This window comes from Emydura macquarii, unplaced genomic scaffold, assembly GCF_026122565.2.
Source record: "Emydura macquarii macquarii isolate MOO-44397 ecotype Brisbane River unplaced genomic scaffold, CSIRO-AGI_Emac_v2 contig_1146, whole genome shotgun sequence".
NCBI classification, from domain to species: Eukaryota; Metazoa; Chordata; order Testudines; family Chelidae; genus Emydura; species Emydura macquarii.
The window spans coordinates 12,245,891-12,268,396 of NW_027131283.1; the positions used below are offsets into that span (position 1 = coordinate 12,245,891).

Below are 22,506 nucleotides of genomic sequence, written 5' to 3' on the forward strand. Positions count from 1 at the left end.
AGCACAGAAATAACTTCTTTACTGTAGAACAGGTTTGGAAAATGATCTCTATTGGGTCTATGTGTAAAAGATGCACTATCCTTTTTCCTTCATGATCATTTCTCATTTGGGTTTTTGTCTTACAAAAAAGATTGAAGTGAGACTTTTAAAATGCAAATTGATATGCAGGGTAAAATGCCTCTTCTTAACATGAAACTACTGCAAAAGTTTAATTGAAATCTTAAATGAGAATTTTTTCTTTCTCTTGGCATTATGGTTTTATGTAATGTATAAATCTAAAATGCCTATAGTGACTTTAAGCAGAATGATAGTGCATCTTTAAATCCAGATTGGAGGCCTGTTATTGTGTATCTGAACAAACCAATACGTGAACAGTATGCAATATTATGGAATGTTTCAATTCAGAATACTATACAAAAACTAATAAAAGCTATTTTACAGAGGTGAGTGTATTGCATTCATTAGTATTCTAAAATTAGTTCTAAGTCTTAGAAAATAGCAAATACATTAGTATAGAGATTGTATTTATAAGAGCCGTATTCAGTAAAAATTATGACTTGACTTCCATACTATAGAATAGTGTGTCATGCCAGAAAAATCAGCTTTGGGGAAGGAATGGACAGGGGTTAAACAAAATATTGCATGAAATGAGTTTTAAAACTAGCCTTGAAAATATCTCTATCATAAACACGTACATGCCTCTGATTATCACCATCTTTCATTCTTTCTTCACTTGCAAAATGTCATGGGAATTCCCAAGAGTTTTCAGAGGAAAAGTCTAGAGAGACTAAAATACTGCCTGTGTTTTAATTTGCAAAAGAACTAAGTAAACTTTAGCAAGACAAGGTGGGTGATGTAATATCTTTTTTTGGACCAACTTCTATTGGTGAGAGAGACAAGCTTTTGAAGTTGGTCTAATAAAAGATATTACTTCTCCCACCCTGTCTCCCTAATATCTGTGACTGACACTGCTACAACAACTCTGCATAAGTAAACTGTCAGTTCAGCACAGTCGAGTAAATAAGATTCAACAGAAATACTGTAGAGATGCTACTAATTTTTCCTACTACATAGAACTACAGAAATAAATTACGTAAGTAGAATCAATAAAACTACAAAAAAAAAAAAGTTACATACTCACTGGCTTCCTTAGTATTTAAATGTTTTGTGACTTGCACAACTTTTTTTTACCCTCCCTGCTTTAATATGTAACATTTCTCAAATGGTGGTTCTTGTCAGTAACATAATCTTGTGTCTATAGATCAATGTCCAAAATCAAATATAACAGGAAGAGATTTCAGGACAGGGTAGGTAGCGTGTGCTGTCTTTGTGGACAGTTACATATTATCAAATGAGGCAAAAAACAAACAACAGATAGAAACTCTTGAAACTCAAATTATTAGAACTTTCTGAAGATTTGAAGACCTTGGTCATATGCTCCAAGTACTGAAAATATCTCTGTAATGTAGAAAAAGACACCATATTCCTTTCTTTCCCAACATTTTTTTTTTTTTTTTTTTTGGTGAGTACAACATTGTTGGGCTCTAATGTGTTGATGCGTTACCATAGCAGTCTGCTAACTAGTTATCCAGTAGTTCTCAACCAGGGGTATGCATACCCCTTGGGGCACGCTGTGGTCTTCCAAGGGGGTATATCAACTCATCTAGATATTTGCCTAGTTTTACAACAGGCTACATAAAAAGCACTAGTGAAGTCAATGCAAACTAAAATTTCATACAGACAATGATTGGCTTATACTGCTCCAAATACTATACACTGAAATGAAAGTACAATATTTATATTCCAATTGATTTCCCATATAATTATATGGTGAAAGTGAGCAATTTTTCAGTAATAGTGCGCTGTGACACTTTTTTGTATTTTTATATCTAATTTTTGTAAGCAAGTAGTTTTTAAGTGAGGTAAAACTCAGGTATGCAAGACAAATCAAACTCCTGAAAGGAGTACAGTAGTCTGGAAAGGTTGAGAGCCACTGAGTTAGACAGTTGCTAATTGTGTCAAGTAACTGGTGTGGGTGTGTGTGTGTGTGTGTGTGTGTTTGCGTTTGCTTGTTTGCTCCTACTAGCAGATTCACCATTTTCAATAGAAATATTATTTAGTCTTAGACTCTGCCAATATTGCAGCCTCTTCACGCCACTTGGCTTTCTTTGCTAGGTTCCAGCTTGTTAGGGACTCATGGTGTTCAGTCTGCAAAAATAAAACATCAAATTGAGAGTAGTGTCCTGTGAATAACTAAATCACACTTTAGAAAAACCTTGCACCACAGTACTAGCTACTGTTTATCTCTGATGCTTTATGAATACAGGTTTGTGGAGGGAGAAGGGTTTGTTACCTGAAATACATACATTTGATTTAAATTTGAGTCAGTAGCAACAAGTTATATACATATATAAATATTTTTATATCTTAAAAAAAAAACTTGTAAATCTTGATGGACCTATCTCCTTGTTTTTAAAAAAACATGGCACTATACCCACCCTTCTAGCTGATGCAATCACAGCGAAGCAGGCAATAATTGTGAGTCCAATCATTATGTAACAGGTTTTTACTCGAGCTTTGTTTCTTGCAAAGTCCAGCATTTCTGGCCTACAATTAAAATTGCATTGAACCAAATTAGCATGAAACATCAGGAAGTTAGTTCAGCACACAATAGATATAACTTTTTTTTTTTTTTTTTAACAGAAATGAAATTCTCTAGAAGAATAAGCTTCCAGCTACTACGTGACTAGGGTGGGCTTCGCATGTATTACTTGGCATTACAAAATACATATTAGGACCTTACTCCTCTCTAGTGAAAACAATGCAAAGTGGATTTGAGATTCTTGATCTTATAGCTATTTGCAATGCTTGAGATAGGCAGGGCATAAACCGCATCTAAAGTTACTGGTCAGTAGTGATGTGGTGAATGTCAAATACTTCCCTTCTAATAGTCCTTTCATATAGGTGGAACTGACACTGCTTGATGTGAGGAGTTCTTTTGACTATTCGAAATAGATGTATTTATTAGTTGTAATACCTAAACAGCACTTCAAAACTGCTTAAAGTTTTGACTGTATACAGTCTATTGTAGATCTGAGTTCACATTAGGTTATGTTAATAAAACTGATCAGTTTTACACAATTATGGATTTTAGTCTTTATCACCTGTTTTATTTTTAAAAGGGTAATTCTGGTATTAAATTAGCACAAGCAATATTTCCATGCTTTCACATGGAACTGAAACTCAAGTATTGCATGCCTAAATAAGAGCAGAAACTGTTGGCCGTGACAGAGGGAGTGTGATTTGTTGAATCCTTAGAGCACAGATAAGTCTTTTCTTGAAAGCTGTTTGCCACACTTATATTCAAATACAGCTCTTTACTGACAAAACACCCCAACCCTCTTTGATCCTTCTCCTGGCTTTCAACAATCCCACCTCTTGCTTCCAGATCTCCCCTGTCCCTTGCTGGTTCTCTCCCTATTTTCTATGCATGCATTCCTGATATTTAGTTTTCTCTGCTTTTTAGTTCCTGAAATAATTGGACACCACTAGTGGGCCATGCACTAAAAACATGCTGGGAAGCAGAAAAATAGAACCTCTCCAAACCACACACAAAGGGTCTCCCAAAGCTTGATTTTACCCCTTGGTCTGCTGGATATGAGGCCTGGAAACAGTGTTCTAAAGACTATCGCCTGCATCTGCAGGATTGGAAACCCAGGGTTAGAAGGGACCACAAAGGTAATCTAGTCCAGTGTTTCTCAACCTTTTAAGTAGCACGTACCCGCTAACTTCTGAAAATTTTAATAAGTACCCCAACACTCAATTCTCCACGGGATTTTATATATTGGAAGAAGGACTGAGTATATAAGGCCGTGACATGACAGCTGTCAGATCTAGGCCTGGTCTACACTGGCGACTTACGTCGACTTAACGTCACTTAAGTCGACCTACTTACACCCGTGTCTACACTGGCACCACTGTTCGAATTAAGGTGCCTGGAAAATTGACTTAATAAGACCACCTCTGCAAGTGGCGTAGTGTCTAAATCGAATTTGTTAAATCGATTTATTGTCAGCGTAGACACAACGTCACTTAAATTGGATTAATTGACCTCTGGAATGTATCCACAATGCCCCGTTTCGACCGCCCTGGACAGTCGCTCTCTGCTGCTCAGTGGTCACTACCAGGAAAAGTCCCCTCCCCATAAGATCTCCCGGGAAGATTTGAATTTTCATTTCCTGTGCTGCCAGCGTGGAGAGAGCTTTGTCACTGGTCTCCACATGGCTACTTCAAAGCTTAAACACACTTCAGCATGTAGTCGATCAGAGGTTTTAGACCTCATCGGGTTGTGGGGTGAGGAGTCCATTCTGGCTCAGCTCAGAGACAGCGAAAGGAATCTGGATATTTATGGAAAGATATCCCAGGGTATGCTGGAGAAGGGACACCAGAGGGATGCTCAGCACTGCCGTGTGAAGATCAAGGAGCTGTGTGAGTCTTATCAGAAAGCCAGGGAAGCTAACAGCCGTTCTGGCTCCTCGCCCAAAACATGCCGCTTCTATGATGAGGTGTATGCAATTCTTGGTGGCGATCCCACCACGGTGTCTCCCCGCAGCATCGATACCTCTGCCAGGTCACAGTCCATGATCAACAATGAGGACTCTGTGGACAAGGAGGAGGCTGAGGAGAGCAGGCTGCAGGAGAGCTAAGTGTCCATTCTCCCTGAAAGTCAGGACATATTCCTGACCCTCAAGCAGTCTGTACTGGGGGGTTACCCAAGGATCAGTTGATTTATGTGATGAGAAATGCTACGTTTATCATCAGTTGATATATCACAGAAACTTTAATGTATGTAATCCTTCGCAAAACTTTTCAGGGGAGGTCTGCCTTGTTCCTCCCTCCATGGTAGGATACTTCGCTGCAATCAAGGGAGCCTGCATCATGGCAGAACACTGCTGGTACCCTGCTGCGTCCAGCAAATCTGTGTTTTAAGTATAGACGTCACCCCCACACCCCAATGCTCTCCGCAGTTCCTCTCTGTAAGGGTTTAAAAGACCTACAGTTTCCCCACCACCACCACGCTGTCCTGATCCTCTCTGTAATGGCACAGCGTGCAGACCCTTCTGGATTGTCAGGAGTGGAACGAGGCTCTGTGTTTGCCCGGTGCACTGCATTGCCATTATTGTCTATATTGTAGCAGGGGATCATTAACTACATTGTAGCAGAGGATCATTAACTACATTGTTTAGAGTTGTATCATTTTCTTCACTATTCTAACAGTGGCTACCTTGTTATTTTTCTTTCATTCTGTAGACACCACGGCATTGGACTGACCCTTAAGAAATGCTGCAGAAAGACTAGCTTAGATTAGAAAGGGGGAGGGAGGAGGGAAGAAGAGATGACATGTTTGGCGAGCTCATGAACGCCTCAGCTGCCGCAGGGACAGAGCACAGAACGTGGAGGCTGACCTTGTCCCAGATATTGGACATGGACAGCAAGAGTTGTGGAGAAATGATGGCGCATGATCGCAGTACCACACAGGAAATGCTGTGAATCATGTGGGACCAAGCAGAGATGCTCCGGCAGCTTGTGGAGCTTCAGGAGGAGCAGAGGCAGGACAGACTCCCGCTGCAGCCCCTCCATAATGCTCCTCAACCGAGGGCTTTGCCGCCCTCCCCCTCCCCCGCCTCCAAGAGGTCTCAGAGGAGATTGTCCAGGCTGAAGTATGTGTCTCCTCCACCCCGGTGGAGGTGAGAAGAAAGCAGTGGCGGTGAGCAGAAAGCAGTGGTGGCTACACTGATAGGGTGGTAGCTTGCTGGCCAGCTATCCCTTGAGACAGTGAATGGACACTCCCCTCTTTCCCCCATGACTTGAATGTTCAGAAATAAAGTTTTGCATAATTTCAACATGTTTCTTTATTAAATCATATCTTGTTCAGGAGGGATTTGCTGGGCACAGATATTGATGGCAAACAAAGGCAAACAACATACAGGAACAGAAATCAGTCCTGCATCTCATTGCAGAACCTGGTTTTCAAAGCTTCCCTAATGCAAAGCGCTCCGTGGTTAGCTCTCCACATAGCGCAGGCATCTGGCTGCTCATAATTGGCAGCTAGTCTTTTTGCATCCACAGTCCAACCCTGGGGGAACCTTTCTCCCTTCACTTCACACACATTATGAAGAACACAGCAAGCAGATATCACAGAAGGGAGGTACTTCTCATCCATGTCCAGCCTAGTGAGGAGACTCCTCCATCTCCCTTTAAATGCCCAAAGGCACATTCTACAACCACTCTGCACCTGCTTAACCTCTTATTAAAACACTCCTTGTCACTGTCAAGGTGGCCGGTGTAGGGCTTCATTAACCAAGGGAGCAAGAGGTAAGCAGGATCCCCCAGGATCACTATGGGCATTTCCACACCCCCGATGTGAATTTTTTGGTCTGGGAAGAAAGTTCCTGCCTGAATCTTAGAGAACAGTCCCAAGTTACGAAATACACGAGCATCATGCACCTTCCCAGACCACCCCACATAGATGTCTGTGAAACAACCCCTGTGATCCACAACCCCCAGCAGGACCATGGAAAAGTACCCCTTGCGGTTTATGTACTCGGTCACTAAGTGGGCAGGCACTAAGATAGGGATGTGTGTCCCTTCAATGGCCCCCCTGCAGTTTGGGAAACCCAACGTGGCAAACCCCTCCATTATGTCCTCCACATTTCCCAAAGTCACTAGCCTTCATAGCAGAAGTCTATTTATGGTACTGCACACTTGATTCACGGCAGCGTCCACTGTAGATTTATCGACTCCGAATTGATTTCCAACCGAGCGTTAATAGTCGGGGGTTGCCAGCTTCCAGAGAGCGATGGCAACTCTCTTCTCCACTGTCATAGCTTGTCTCAAGTGAGTAGTCATGTGCTTTACGGATGGGACCACCTCCGAGAACAGTTCGAGGAAAGTTGCCTTCACATACGAAAGTTTTGCAGCCACTGGTCATTATCCCACAGCTGCATAACAATGCAGTCCCACCCGTCTGTGCTTGTTTCCCTGCACCAGAACCGGCGCTCCACAGACTGCAGGTGACTCGTTACAGCCTGCAGCAATCGGGAATTGGTCTGCCTGATGGCTTGTAGCAAGGCAGCCTCAGTGGCATTGGTGTTGTCTGTGCTTTGGCTTCTTGCTCTATTTCTAAAATAATCGATGATAAGCCACGATGTATTTGTCACGCTCACAATAATAGTGCAGAGTTGAGCTGGCTCCCTGTCTCTGCAGCAATGGTGATCGCGGGGAGTAAAAAAATGGCGCAAAAATACTTTTCCTGTTTGTTTGGGGGTGGAGGAAGAGAAGCAGGAGGGAAGCAGTGTTGCATCATGGGACCATGACACTCGTCCCAACAGCCACCGTGGCTAGTTGCACTGTGGGATAGCTACCCACATTGCACGGCTTTGCAATTCGAATTAAGGCTGGTCAGTGTAAATGCAGGAGACCTGCGCAAACAGTGTAGTGTAGACACGCTGCTGCAATTTCTAAAAATCAGCTGCTGAAAGTCAACTTAAAGTAAGTCGACTTCCCTCGGCAGTGTAGACATAGCCCTAGTGTGGGTAGGGTTACCATCTTTACACCAGGGGTGCGCAACTCAAGTATGTACCTGGGCTAGAGTTGACATTGGCCAAAGCTAGGAGGCTTTGAGTGGCATGCCAATGCTGGGGAATGTAAAGCGCTGCACCAGATTTTTTGCCATAGATTTGAGAGGAGGAAGGGGTGAGAGAGAGACAGGGAAGGAGGGCGAGAGAGAGAGAGACAGGAAAAGAGGATAACTAGTAAAATCTGCAGCTGGTCAGCTAGAGCAGTGAAATTGACAAGTTTTCTGGGCACTGGGCTTTGAGTCAGGGAGGGGGGCTGCTGCCTGGCTGCCAACCTAGGAAGTGGATGACTGCCACCCAATCCGAGCTGGGGCAGAGGAGGCTTTCACGCCGGCTGGGACCCAGGGATGTGGGCAGGCGGCTGCTGCCCATCTTCAAGCCAGAGTGCTGGAGGCTGTACCCCAGCTCGTGAGACGCAGGAGGCTGCCACTCGCTTCCCCCAGAAGCTGGGGGCTGGGACCTGGCAGGAAGCGGAGGGGCTGCCGCCCGCCTCCCCGTTGGGAGCTGTGACTTGGCTGGAAGTGGGTTGCTGCTGCCACCCGCCTGGTAACAAGCACTGTCTAAATGTACCTTCACATAGAACATTTTAAAAAGGGGAAAGATATGGTGAAACTGGGGGGCCTGCAGTGCTTCCCTTAACACCACACAAAATGGCAAATCTTACAAGCAACTGAGCTAACCCGTGGTTACAGTAATGAGCGTTGAGGGTATGGAGTGTCTTCGCGGGGGCTGGCAGGGCTTGCAGGTTTGATCACAGTGGGCAGATAGCTGTATTTTATACTGCTAAACACATTAGGTATGAGAGCAAAACCAGACTAGCACATAAAACTATTCATCTAGGATCCATTCAGAGCAGCAGAAGCCAAAATATAAAAGCATTATCTGTCTGCCTTAATCACATTTCACAGTGCACTAATTGAAGCTGTTCTGAAGCACAATCCCAATTCCTACCTGCTTTCTGCCACTGTTTCAAGGAAACAAACCTAATTATGGTTTTCTGTAGCCTTTCATTAAGGACTGCATCCCTCAATCCTTACCCAAGTCAAACTCCTCTTGAAATCAATGGAGATTTGCTTAAGCAAATCTTTTCTCAGGCAAAGTTCCCACTGACGTTACAGAAGGAAATTAGGGTCCTTTTAGCCTCTCCCACAGGGAAAAGTCCTGGGAGGAAAAACATCACAGAGTTTCCTCTGAAATCTTCAGGGGGAAAAGGACACTGGTGCAAGTTTTGTCTGCAGTAGCAGGTAGGGGTTTTGGTGCTCAGACCATATGGATCTTCGAAAAATCTACTAGATACACAGAACCATCAGCATGGAGGCCCTGTGCCTTCACACTGGCTTAGAGACTATTGTCCCTGACCTAGCTTCCCGGCTGCTTGGCTTCTGAGGGGATAGCACCTCATTGTTTTGAATGGCCCTTTGTAACCCCCATTTTCGAATGTAAAGCAATCTAAAATGAATCTTCCGAAATCACATATAAAATTGCTTTCATATTTCTCTCTAAAAGATAACTCTCCTAGACTGACGACTGAGTGTAAATTCTTGGCCCTGTTAAAGTCATGCAAGTTTTCCCATTGACCTCAAGAAGTCGGGGTTTCTCATTAAGAGTGGAAATAATTCTGACAAAGAGTGAGATGAGTAGGGAACAGCCAGGGGATTAATATTAGACAAAAGTTGGGGCTATTGTTTATTGCAGAGATGCTCTTGCTTATTTTCTCAGCTGTGTTAGGAATGAAACTATTGGGAACAAAGGAAACATCCTGGAGTTTTTCTTGTAAATTACTGCCTCTTGATAAAGTTCAGTAGGTTGTGTATGGCCAAGTAGGGATAAAGGCTGGTGATTAAAAGTTCTGTGGATGGGAAACATTATGTATCAATGAGGCTAAGGAATAAACATTAGTTAATGTTACATGAACCTCACATTTATATTTAATTACTGCGGGGGTGGGGGAGAGAGAAGAATTTTCAGTGACATAAACTGAGTTGGTGATGGTTAGTTGGAGAGCAACGTAGCACCAAGACTTATCCTCAGGGTATTCAGTATTGTCCTAGAAATACCTCTTTTCAAGTATTTTTTTTAACAGGCAGTAAGTACATGCTTCTATCTTTCCCCTCATTGTCTCCCCTCCCCCACCCTCTTCTTTCTCAAATACTTCCTTGCCCTGTAATAAATTGTATGAAGTGGATGATCACTAAATGATGTTGTTTGACAATGTCAGACAAGTTAGAAGATACATTTTTTATGTCGTCCATAACAGAAAATATGGTTTACTGATACAATCTTCCTCTGATTACATATTTGATAAACCAAGCATATAAATAAGTCACTCTGTAAATACAACCAAAGCTCAAACCACTATCACATTTAGGCCCAAATACTACCTACCTTACTCAGGCGTGTAGTTGTTTACCTTGATGACGATGATGAGCACTCGGTCTTGGATCTTAAATTGTAAACTCTAAAATAATCTAAAAATGCTTGAAATCCTCAAGGGAAACAGGAGGAGGAGGGAAAGCCCTGGAAAAATGTTAGCCTCTGACTTATATTTTAGCATTTTGAGTTTTCCCAATTCCAGAGATGATATGTTGTTGAAAGCTTAACACCCTTCCCTCATGCTCCGATTGATTACATCTAGCCTTATGTTTGGATGTATTCACTGTTTTGACAGTGTGTGCTCGGCCCATAGGATTATCTTCTTTTGGAAATTCGGTCATAAACTGCTAATAAGATCCTGGCCACAAATAAGGGGCCGCTCAGTGAAGGGACTATCTCTGCCTCAGGAATCTACCACAATAGGGTGTGAGATTTGATACCTCAGCAACCACCCGACCCCCCAGCAAGTGAGAGTATAAAGGCAACCTGGCGCAGATGGAGCTGGGACCCAATAGCGAGTCATTGAGTGGGAAGGAGGAGGCGAAATGTGAGCAGAGGAAGAGGGGGCACAGCATCTCACGGTCCCTTATGTCTGTCTCCTAAATGTTCATCGATGTTGGAAAAGGTTGGCTGGTTCAAACTTTCGGGGTGATTTAAAAAGGAGGAATGCCCCTTTCTCCCCCAGCCTCTTTCCAGCCCAGTAAGCCTCTGTAGGAAAAGAATGATGCACTTACGAGATCCTGGAGGGAATCTCTTCTTCGGTCTTGAAGCGTCCTGTCCACATGAGGATTTTTTTGTCAAACTTGGAAGGTCTGTATTTGCCAGGTATTTTGTATATCTTCTCAGCTTAAAGATAAAGCAGAGAAAAGCACCTAATCACTTTGTGCACTAGAGGGGTAGTGGGATTGGGGGGATCTCTAGCCATGCTCCATCTCTGTTACTGGGTTCAGTGGCTTTGATTTGCTGTGGTAAAGACCTTAACCTTTACTCTTGGATCCCCTTTCCTGCACCTCAAATCACCACTATTTTCTACCGTTGCAGCGGCGTTGTAGCTGAGTGGATCCCAGATATTAGAGAGACAAGGTGGGTGAGGTAATATCTCTTATTGGGCCAACTTCTGTTGCTGAAAGAGACCAGAAGAGGAACTCTGTGTAGCTCAAAAACTTATTTCTCTCACTATGATCACGTTTGCACCTCTGGGAAGAAGCTGGATCTACCAGGAATTTGCTGATTTGTATGCCTGCTCCTACTACTGCACGCCAAACATCTACACCCCGCTGCAACACGGCCGAGGAGTAAAACCCCATTTCCACACAGGGCTCCAGCCCATTTTCAACTCCACTCCCAGTGCTAAAGCCCCATAAGAGATCAAGTGTAGCTGCTCCGCCCCCCCCCCCAGTCCAACCCAAACATCCAGCTGTTCATTCAGCCTGGCCCAGGACAGCCGCAGGGCCCCAGATCGGGCAGGTGGCTCCAGCACGCGTAGCAGCGCCCCCAGTCCCGCGCCTCACTCGGGAACGTGGCCAGCTGCTTTCGCTGCAGCTTTCAAAACCCAGGCCCCGCCGCATCCCGCGCTCGCCGCGCCCCCAGAGCTCAGACCCGGCCGCTGCAGCTCGCCGAAGGGTGGCCCCGCGGCCCCAGAAAAGTGAGTCTCAAAATGAAGAGCCAATGCTGCTTCCACCGTCCCCCCAAATCCCGTGTCTCTACCCCATCTGCTGGGGGGCTAGCAGGGGGCTACACGCTAGATCCAGCCAGGGCTTGGACCCAAGCCCCCCATTGTGCCAGTAACAGGAGGGAGATCCAGCCTTGGGAAGAGCCGGGACACGTCCCCGTGGGGCGCCCCTGGTGCCGGCTCCTGGAGGGAAGGGGGTGTCTCTGGGCTCACCCGAGCTGCCGGCCCCGGGGCTCCGGTCCTGGGCGCTGCTGGAGGAGGCTGCAGGGGCCGGGATCCCCCGGGCTGCCGGCCGCAGCAGCGGGACTTGGAGCTGCCCGCCGGCCAGGAGCCGGGCCAGGCAGACGCGGCTCCCCGCTGCCGCCAGCATGTCGAGGAGGAGTCGCGCTGCGCGGGCCGGGCAGGCAAAGCCGAGCGGGGACCTCTGGGCACCGACTCCAGCCCCTCGCAGCCTCCCTGCGCCCGCCCCCTTCTCCGGGCCCGGGAGCGGAGCGGAGCTGCCTCCTCCCTCCAGCCCCGAGAACTTCACCAGCTCCTCTTGGCCGCCCCCCCGAACCTCCCTCAGCGGGAAGTGCTAGTCCCAGCTGCTGCAGCGCTGGTCCGGCAAGCCAGGGGCTGCTGGCTTCCCTCTCAGCCCTTGGCAAACGCTCCCCCTTCTCCTGGGCAGGCGGCAGCTGCTTCTCTTGGCGGGTTCTGATGGCCCCGTCTCCCTCTGCCTGCCCTCTGGCCTTCTTACCTGCCACCCCCTCAAACTGCTGCCCCCAGCCACCCTCTCATTGCTGCTCCAGTGAGCTGGGCCTCATGGGTGAGAGAAGCCAGGTGGATTCTGCTTCTGGCTTAAGGGGGACCAGATGGCAAGGGTGAAAAATCGGGACAGGGGATGTGGGGTAATAGGCAGGTGTATATAAGACAAAGGCCCAAATATCGGGATTGTCCCTATAAAAGCAGGACGTCTGATCACCCTATTCTCACTGGGCTGGGGTTGAGAGGACTGGTCCAGGCTAGCAAACTGTGAGGGAGAGAAAAACATCCAGCAGCATTTGCTACCCACAGGTAAAAGTGTGTAGCAAAAAATACTTCACGCATATGTAGGATAGACCCCTTGTAAATTAGCAAATGTCGGGGAGAAGAGGATTGTAAAGTCAGCCTCTGTCGCATCAGACTTCCCTCTTGCCAGTATCATGTACTTAGCTTGCCCCAGTGTGCACAGGGCCTAGCAAAATGGAAGCCTGATTCTTGAATGGCGCCTATAGATGCTACCACAATGCAATTAATCAGTAACAATAGATCCTGTGCCTGCATCGAATCTCACTGCTGCCATGCTAGGTAACTGCCAGCACCAGCACAAATAAATGTTTTGCCAGCCTGAGAACCAGTCATGTTCTGATACGCATGAAATGCCCAACAAGAAAGTGTAGATGTTCTGTTTAAAAGGGACACAAAAATCAACTCCAGCAACTAGTGCCAGTGCAGTGTAAATGCCCATTTTGGGGCTCACAAAGTCAACAGCTAAGAAAGCCCCTAATTTTCAGTTTAAAAATATCAAGACTAATATCATTGTTGCTAAATTATATTTCTAGTCCTTTGCCATGTAAAATGGCCTTGTGAATGAATATTAATGGACTGCAGGGACTGGAAGCCTGTCACTGATTTTTCCTAAAGGTCCTGGATTATTCATAGAACCCTTTCTTCCACTTAGGGCTGGCCTTTGGGAACCTATGAATCCCATGGCCACAGATCCCTCAGTCATTGGAAGGAACCCCACCAGTGTCTGAGGGAGGCAGTGCCAGCTACGCTGTAACCGATAGTAACAACACTGCTTCATGCAGCCTCCCAGCAGAATTTTCCTTTCTGAAAGAACATAAGAACGGCCATACTGGGTCAGACCAATGGTCTAGCTAGCCCAGTATCCTGTCTTCCGACAGTGGCCAATGCCAAGTGCTTCAGAGGGAATGAATAAAACAGGTAATCATCAAGTGATCCATCCTGTCGGCCATTCCCAGCTTCTGGCAAACAGCAATCCCTGCCTGTCCTGGCTAGCAGCCATTGAAAGGGGTCAAATATCTCAACAGGCTATCATAGTGCAGTTTAATTACCATCAAAGGTCTTAGGAGGTGATGGTGAGTTTCCATGTTTGCTTGCCTGCCTGCCATGGAAAAATATCAGAACTGTCAAAAGGAGTCACTGTTTGTCAAGTAGCAAACAGCCCATTAGAGCACAGGCTGTGGGATCAACCTAGCAAAAATTGTTCCCAAGTTTACTCTCCCAGAACAATATTACTCCAACAGCGTTAAAAGCCTGAGCCTGGATTCTCAGCCACACTGCTGCTCTTTTGTGCTCCTCTGGCTTTTCAAAAGGCTGTGAAGCCATCTTAACTGGTCAGCTGATGATTTCTCCTGCATGATCTAGTGCTCATGCAGTTTCTTGTGTAAGGGCATACCTGAGAGAAAGGGGGAAGCTCTCTATGTCCTGGTATTATCCTATTGCCAGGACAGTCCCTTTGTCCAACAGGCAGCTTGGCACAGCTTAAAGCAGCACTGAGGCAAAGTGGCCTCTTGCCAGCTCTAAGACTGGGGGAATACAAAGATGGCATAAAGCCACCTTCCCATTCACCCTTTGCCCCTCACTAAATGCAGCTCTCTGGATTAGAGAATCTGGCTCCTGGTAAATAAGGGGTTCATAATTCTGACTGCATTATGTTAGCAACCTTAGGAAACTCTTGAAAACTTCAGGGTGCAGTAATTAGCATTTTTCTTCACCTTGCTGCTTATAGGGTAGGGCTTCACATTTATTTCTTATGGTATCCACTTAATAAAGAGGCAGAAAATAATTTCCACATAGAAGCAGTATGTTTACTACTTCCTGCACAGAAAACCATCTGCTCTATATCATGGATGGGACGAGATTTTTGTTTTGTTCTCTGTGCATGTGCACAGTACATTATTTGTGTCCAATCTCATGTACATCCTAAAAGAGCGGTCCAGTATGCATCAGGAAATCAAGTGTCTTTTGCAAAAATTGGAGGTGGGCTGAAAATGCCTCTGAGGAACTAGCATGGATTTTGCATTATTTAGTTCCTTGCAGAATTTCCTTATGATTTTCTGCAGATATAAATCATTTCTTTCCATTTTATGGCAAACAAACCAACACTTTCTGCAAAAGTGCTGCAAATGGTAGCTATTATGGTGCATCTCTTCCATCAGGTATTTTGGCTGCAAAAGTTAAAATAAAAAAAAAAAACTGCCAGTGGAAGATGCCTATGGATCTTTTGTACGAGGAATTTCAGTGGATTGAATCAAATTAATAATATGTTCCATTGCTGTGTGACAGGTCTGTTGCATATTTTTCATTCATCTGGCTCCATTTGGGAAGTCTTCCGGCAGCCAGTGCGCAGTTGTAAAACAGCTTGTAATGTAAATGAAACCACTGTCCTGACTCCATCTGGCCTCTGGCTCTAGCAAATCTGCATGCTACATGATGTCTCTTTCCTCACCTTTTACTTCAGAATCCAGTGCTAGTAGCAAAGAGATATGTGGAACAAACCAGTTTCATTTTTCAGTACAAAGCTGAATCAGTATCATGTCACATGTGCTAATATCGCATACATCCATATTTTTAGCATATCACCACTTCTCTCAAGGCTCAAAACTGCAAATTCTAATGATATACTTTTATTCCAGATGAGAAGTACTTTTGACCTTTTCTGCTTTCACAATGCTTGACAGAGCAAAGAGGCGCAGTCTGATTGCAAGGGCCTCAGACAGTGGTGGCACCTTGCTTTCTCTTGTTCTCTGCCTGTGGCACACGCCAGTTTAATTCAAACTATTAGGCACATTCGAGGGGTATCTGGGTGAAATTTAATAGTCTGTGATATATAGGAAGTCAGACTACATGATCTATGGACCCTTCTGGCTTTCACCTCTATGAAACTATAGGAGATCTGTTGTACTTTAAAAAGTTAAAATTTACAAATTAATATCCTTATATCAGTTGAAACACATATATGTGGATTTAAGAAGAAATGGGAAAGAAATCATTGCAAACAGTAGCACCTGCAGGCACAACCCCAATGATAATTCAACAATTTTTGCATTAAAAATATTTCTAATGCATGAGTAAAAAGACAGATCACTTTTACGGGTATTAGGGCAGCACTAGAACTTCCTTGTCCAACACAAACACACAAAAAGGTGCAATATTAATGCACCACTAGATGGCAGCAGCACAAAAAAATACATAAAACGCTGTAGTTCAGCAAGTAGAATGGGTGTGAAATGCTCTGGAATGCTAATATGGCTTATTGCCTTTAAAACAAATATTGAAGTGCTACCAAACAGTTCACCTTAATTATTCTCCCCTGGTGGAGGGTGAGGTAGGTAACTCTCTGTGAGCCTTATAAATCTAAATGTATACATAATCGTAATTGTTTCTGAAATCAAATGTTTAAGAGCCACATACTGTGGCCCTGACAATTGCTGAAAAACATGATCACTAAAGAAAAGTAAAGTACTCATAGCCACTCCACATAGTATAACCATAATTAAATAGACTCTATAATGCAGATTGCAGTGCGTCACCTCCATCTCCAGGGGTATCTCCCTTCCCCCAAAAGCTCCCTCCAAAAATGCACTTTGTAGCATGCCCTGAGGTCAACAGTTTTGGACTGTTTCAAATTAAGATGAGGGAGGTTGACTCCCCCTGACTAAGAATGCTTTCTAGATGGTTTAAGAAGGCCCCAGGCTGTTGAGACACTCACCTGTTGGAAGGATGTTGCAGTGGTTAGGGTACTAACCTGGGAATAAGGAAACCCAATTCTGTTTTGCCACAGACTTCCTGGGTGATTTATGACAAGTCACTTAAATCCAGATCCCCAAAGGTATTAGGAGTCTAAATACCTTTGAGGATCTAAGCCTTTGTATCACAGGTGATTATCAAATGGGTATAATAGTACTTCCCTCTCTCACATTGTCAGGTATTGTCAGGATGAAAACATCAAAGATCATGAAGTCCTCAGATACTGCAGTAATGGAGGCCCTGGAAACAACAAAAATCCACGCTGAATGGAGCTTTCCATGTTAGTAACATTATTTGAACCGTGTGTCTGAAATTCTGACCGAAATATGTATTAGGATCTGCAGTAAAATGGACAGCTCTCAAGGTACAAAATTTTTTCTTTTATTGTCCTGTTGACATAAAAGTGCAGGGTTTTGAATGATCATGTCCTAGTTCTTGAATACTTGCCCTCCCCTATTCTACATGTCAACGTGGAAAGCTATTTTTGTATCAATCTATATTTAAAGGAAAGAGACATTAAATGCCTTAGTATATGAGTCAATTTTATTTCCCGAATCAGAGTTTAGTCAGATAGCATATACTTGGACCATATACATTATGTATATTTGAAGGGGTTTCTGTTTGCTCTTTTCCCCCAGAGATCTTGTGTACTGTGGCTATATATGGTTCTAAACTGCAATTATTTAGTGTTTTGTGCTTATTATAATAAGCTAAGAGAGTTTTTGCCATTTAATCACATGCATTTAATTAGCTATTTCATTCCCCTCACAGAACAACGTCCCACTAATTTCAAACAATGAAAATTCCATGCTGGAGCTTTCTGTGGTCATTATGATGTTTAAAGGATAGAGGTGGGGGTATATGTGTGTGTCACTTCTGCTGCTGTTACAAGTAAATGTCTTTAAAGCCTCCCAAAACATCACCTATCATTGTGACAATGAATGGCAGGGTCCTTCCACACTAAGAAAGTGGAGGTTGTTTTAAAGTAAACAGCACAATCTGTTTAGTACTACACAGTCTAAGACACAGGCAATGACTCCACAGTTAAGGTGGTGCTGAGATTTGGACTTGACTCAGGAATGAAATCCTTGTTTTTCACACTTTGATGACCGAAATCCACCTCCAGAACTGAGGGCAGGACTACACGGCTGGCAAAATTCGGGGGGCAGTTGATGGGAGTTACACAAGCTATGCAGAGTAGCTTGCGTAACTCCCGTTGACTTCGTAACTTCCCTTTAGTGCACCATCTCCACTGTGCTGTGTCAACAGGAAATGTGTTCCTATCGACACAGCGCTACGCTTTTTGGGGAGGTGGTTTTATGAGATCAACTTCTGGACCAATTGACTATGTCTTCACCACCGCTCAATCGAACTGGAAAAATCAATCTGATGGCTGTGAATTTGCCGCCGTCAGTGTGTACATAGCCAGGCACTCTCACTCTTCCTGGGACGACTGAATTTTCTATAGGTTTTTTGTTTGTTTGTTTCTGGGATCCAGATGGTGCCTCCCTTTCCCCCAGCCACGTGGCCTTGGCAGGGAACTGTGGAAAGGTGCCAGCCAGAAACTCCAGCCAGCAGGAACAGAAGCAGGGACCTTCAGACTATTCAGTCAAAACTTGGATTGTTCCCTTTTTCTGCCCTGTTTGCTCCAACCCTCCCTCTCTCCCCCCTCCAGTCTTCATCTCAGCTTCACTCCACACATGCCTTTCTTAATGTCTTCTCCCCTGTCCTGTCCACCTCACCCCCTTCTCTTTCTTTCTCTTTCCGTTTAGCTGATCTCCTCCTAACTCCCCAAAAAATTATGGAACTGACATGATGTTTGCCACCATCAGGTTGTTCACTCTGCTGGTGTGTTCTACCCCTTCACCACCCTGTGTCTGTCTTGCCTTTTTAGACAATATTGTCTCATTTGTTTCTTTGTACTCCTCCATCTGCCTGTATCCATCAATTGTCTTCTGTCTTGTACTTAGTTTGTAAGCTCCTTGGGGCAGAGACTGTTCTGAGTTTGTTCAGCTCCTAGCACAATGGGGTCTAAGTCCATGACTGGGGCTGCTAGGTGCTATGGTAATAAAATTATTAATTATAATTATTATACATTACCCTTGGCAGAGGAAACATTTAAAAATACTCCATTTTTGAAACTGGACCTTCAGCATCTCCCGTTTTTCCAGCTCTCCCTAGCTAAGGAAACACAGTCCCCATAAACTCTGCATGGTTCTCACATGTATGGTCTGATAACTGATGACAGGCCGCCTCAGGACACTTCTACATATCACATAACATAATTTGGCATATCCTTTACTAGTTCTGCTAAGAATAGTCAGCAGAATTGTCAAGCCCTATCAGATACATTGTTGGACTTACCAGTGCTGCCTTGCATAGAACTCTGGGGGGCCAGGGTGGCAGTCAATGGACTGGGTAGCAGAAGGCCATGAGGGGGATTCAGTGCCTGGGTGGAACAGAAATGTGTGTGGAGGGAGAAGGGTCCTGGAGTGAGGCAACAGTGGATAGGCTTGAGGCCTGAGGGTTCATCAGGCCACAACTCCTCTCCATTCCTCTTTGGCCGCCCATGCCCCACATCTCCCTCATGCTCTCCTCATAAAAATCTGCCACATCCCTACCCACCTCCATTCCTCCCAAAATGGATGCTTGCCCCGCTAGGCTAATCCTACAGCCCCATGCTCTAAACATATTACCACTGTTGCTCCCAAACTCTCCCATAGTCCCCAGGAGAAGGATCACAAGCTAAAACAGGGAGAGAACAGATTAAAGAATATTTAGATAAATGAGATGTGTTTCAGTGAGCAGGGCCTGATCAGATTCACCTTGGGGTACTTAAGGAACTAGCTGAAGCAGTCTTGGAACTGTTAGCAATTATATTTGAGAACTCATGGAGGATGGGTGAGTCCCAAAGGATTGGAGAAGGGCAAATATAGTTCCAATCTTTAAAAGAGTGAACGAAGAGGAGCTGGGAAATTATAGACCAGTCAGCCTAATTTTGATACATGCATAGATACTAGAACAAGCTATTAAACAAGCAATTTGTCATCCCCTAAAGGATAACAGGGTTATAAGGAATAATCAATATGGAGTGGTCAAGAACAAATCATGCCAAAACAACCTAATTTCCTTCTTTGACAGGCCTTGTGGATGGGAGGAAGCAGTAGACATGATATATTTTGATTTTAGTAAGGCTTTTGACACAGTCCCACATGACATTCTCATAAGCACATTAGGGACATGTGGTCTGGAGAAAATTACTTTAAGGTGCAGAACTGGTTGAAAGATCATACTCAAAGAATAGTTATGAATGGTTTGCTGTCTAACTGGGAGGGCATATTTAGTGGTGTCCCACAGGAGTCAGTCGTGGGTCTGTGAGGACATGGGCCATCCCTCCCTGTTTGTCTGGGAGGGAGATCACACCCCATCACTATGGCACTTCTGTGGGGACAAAAGCTCAAAGGGGGGATTATTAGTGTTCAAGGGTTTGGGCCCCTCAGGCAGGAGCAGAGCAAACAACCAGTCTATGGTCCCAGGCCCTCAGGCAGCGTAGGGCAATTACGCAGTCTATGCCCCCAGGCCCTCAGGCAGAGGGTGAGTACCAACAGTCTAGGGGTTCTCCAGTGGGGGAGAGTACCAACACAACCTAGGGGCTCACAAGCAGGGGCTGAGCACCATCAGGCCTTCTGGCCGATGATGAGATAGCTGCCACCCCAGGGGTGAGGTCGGCAGCAGGGGAACAACTGGGTCCCAGCCCAGGACCCTCACAGCAATGGAGTGTTCCACCACTGGGTCAGCGGAGCTCCAGCCGAAACACACCAATGTGGTATCAGGCAACAGCACAACCAGACTGTAGTCTGGTTCCCCTGGGCTACTTCCTACCTCCCCTTCCTGGAGTACCAGCACCTCAAGGTCATCGTCCATCTCCCTGGGGTAAACAGCAAGTGGTAACCCCAACAGCTCCTCCCAGGCGGCAGGCAGCTCCAGTGGGTCCCAGGCAGCAGGCAGCTTCGGCAGCTCCTCCAGCTCCTCAGCTCTACAGTGGTCAGGCTTGGGCACCAACACTGGGGGAGAGACGTCCTTCTGCTTCAGCAGCTCCAGTCCAACTGAGCTAGAGGACTCACCTTTTATGCTTCCTGTCCCACCTTTCTGCTTCTGGCAGAGCAGGTGTGGGTGTCCTGGCTCCATCCATCAGGGGGAGGATAGGGGTTCCTCCCTGTCCATCTCTGACGGAAGCCATACCCCCTCGCTACAGTTTGCTACTATTGAATATTTTCCATTAATGACTTGGATAATGGGGTGGAGAGTATGCTTATAAAATTTGCAGATGACACCAAGGTCGAGGGTTGCAAGCACTTTGGAAGACAGCATTAGAATTCAAAATGACCTTGACAAATTGGAGAATTGGTTTGAATTCAGCAGGATGAAACTCAATAATGGTAAGTGAAAAGTACTTCAGTTAGGAAGGAAAAATCAAATGCATAGCTAGACAATGGGGAATAACTGGCCAGGCGGTGCTGCTGAAAAGGATCTGGGGTTATAGTGGATCACAAATTGAATATAAGTCAACAATTTGATGCAGTTGTGAAAAAGGCTAATATCATTCTGGGGGGTATTAACAGAAGTGCTGTCTCTAAGGCCTGGCAGGTAATTGCCCTGCACTGCTCAGCAGTAGTGAGGCCTGAGTTGGAGTACTGTGTCCAATTCTGTGTGCCATACTCTAGGAATGAGGTGGACAAAATTGGAGAGAGCCCATCGGAGGGCAACCAAAATGATTAGGTGGCTGGAGCACAGGACTTATGAGGAGAGGCTGAGGGAACTGGGCTTGTTTAGTCTGCAAAAGAGAAGAATGAGGGGGGATTTGATAGCAGCCTTTAACTACCTGAAAGGGGGTTCCAGGGAGGATGGGGCTAGGCTATTCTCGGTGGTGGCAGATGACAGAACAAGGAGCAACGGTCTCAAGTTGCAGGGCAGGAGGTCTAGGTTGGACATTAGGAAAAAGTTTTTTACTAGGAGGGTGGTGAAGCACTGGAATGGGTTACCTAGGGAGGTGGTGGAATCTCCATCCTTAGAGGTTTTTAAGCTGAGGCTTGACAAAGCCCTGGTTGGGATGAAATAGCTGAGGTTAGTCCTGCTTTGAGCAGGGGTTTGGACTAGATGACCTCCTGAGGTCCCTTCCAACTCTAATATTCTATGATTCTATGATTCTAAATGAGAAAAGGCTTAAAAAACTTGACCTATAAGAAAAGGATATAAAAAGTGGGCATGTTTAGTCTTGAGAAAAGAAGACTGAGGGGGGACCTGATAGCAATCTTCAAATAAGTTAAGGACAGTTATAAAGAGGACTGTGATCAATTGTTCTCCATGTCCATTGAAGGTGAGACAAGAAGTGATGGACTTAATCTGCAGCAAGAGAGATTTAAATGATCTTTCTAACTCTAAGGTAGGTAAACTCTGGAATAGAATTCCAAGGGCAGTTGAAAAATCCTTGTTATTGGAGGTTTTTCAGAACAGGTTGGAAAAATGCCTGTCAGGTTTGATCTAGGTTTACTTGATCCTGCTTCAGTGCAGGAGACTGGACTTATGACCTCTCAAGGTCCCCTCCAGCCCTATGTTTCTATGGTTTAACATGCTTTTCCCCCATGGCCTGCCCTCTGCCCCCAAACCTTGCCCCCTGTCCTCAACCACATTCAGCTTTTAAACAATATGATATTGGTCTATCTTCATAAGTACACTGATATGTATGGGTGGAAAGCTCTAGGGCAGGGACCGTCTTCTTGTTTTGTGTTTGTACAGTGCCTAGCACAATAGGGTCCTGATCCATGACTAGGGCCACATGGTACTACGGAAATACAAATACTAACACCAATACTAATAATAAATTAATAACAAATCAGAGCTAAATATTATTTATATTTGAAGCTTGAGCAAAAGTTCCGAGGGAGGGAGAAAGAGATAAACAAACAGCATTTTAAATAATAAATGTTATTACTTTAATCATATCCCATGTCTTAAGCTTTCTGAAAGCAA

At 44.9% G+C, this 22,506-nt stretch overlaps 1 protein-coding gene across 1 annotated transcript; it reads right to left on the bottom strand.

Annotated features, from left to right (window-relative positions):
- Window positions 1–557: 557 nt before the first annotated feature.
- FAM162B (family with sequence similarity 162 member B) lies at window positions 558–12,305 on the bottom strand. The gene is made up of 4 exons (XM_067546641.1): window positions 11,896–12,305; window positions 10,745–10,856; window positions 2,499–2,607; window positions 558–2,208 (listed from the first exon to the last, which is right to left on the bottom strand). Exons 1-4 carry the CDS (start codon window positions 12,050–12,052, stop codon window positions 2,113–2,115), a joined length of 474 nt encoding a protein of 157 aa, XP_067402742.1. The 5' UTR covers window positions 12,053–12,305; the 3' UTR covers window positions 558–2,112.
- Window positions 12,306–22,506: the final 10,201 nt, after the last annotated feature.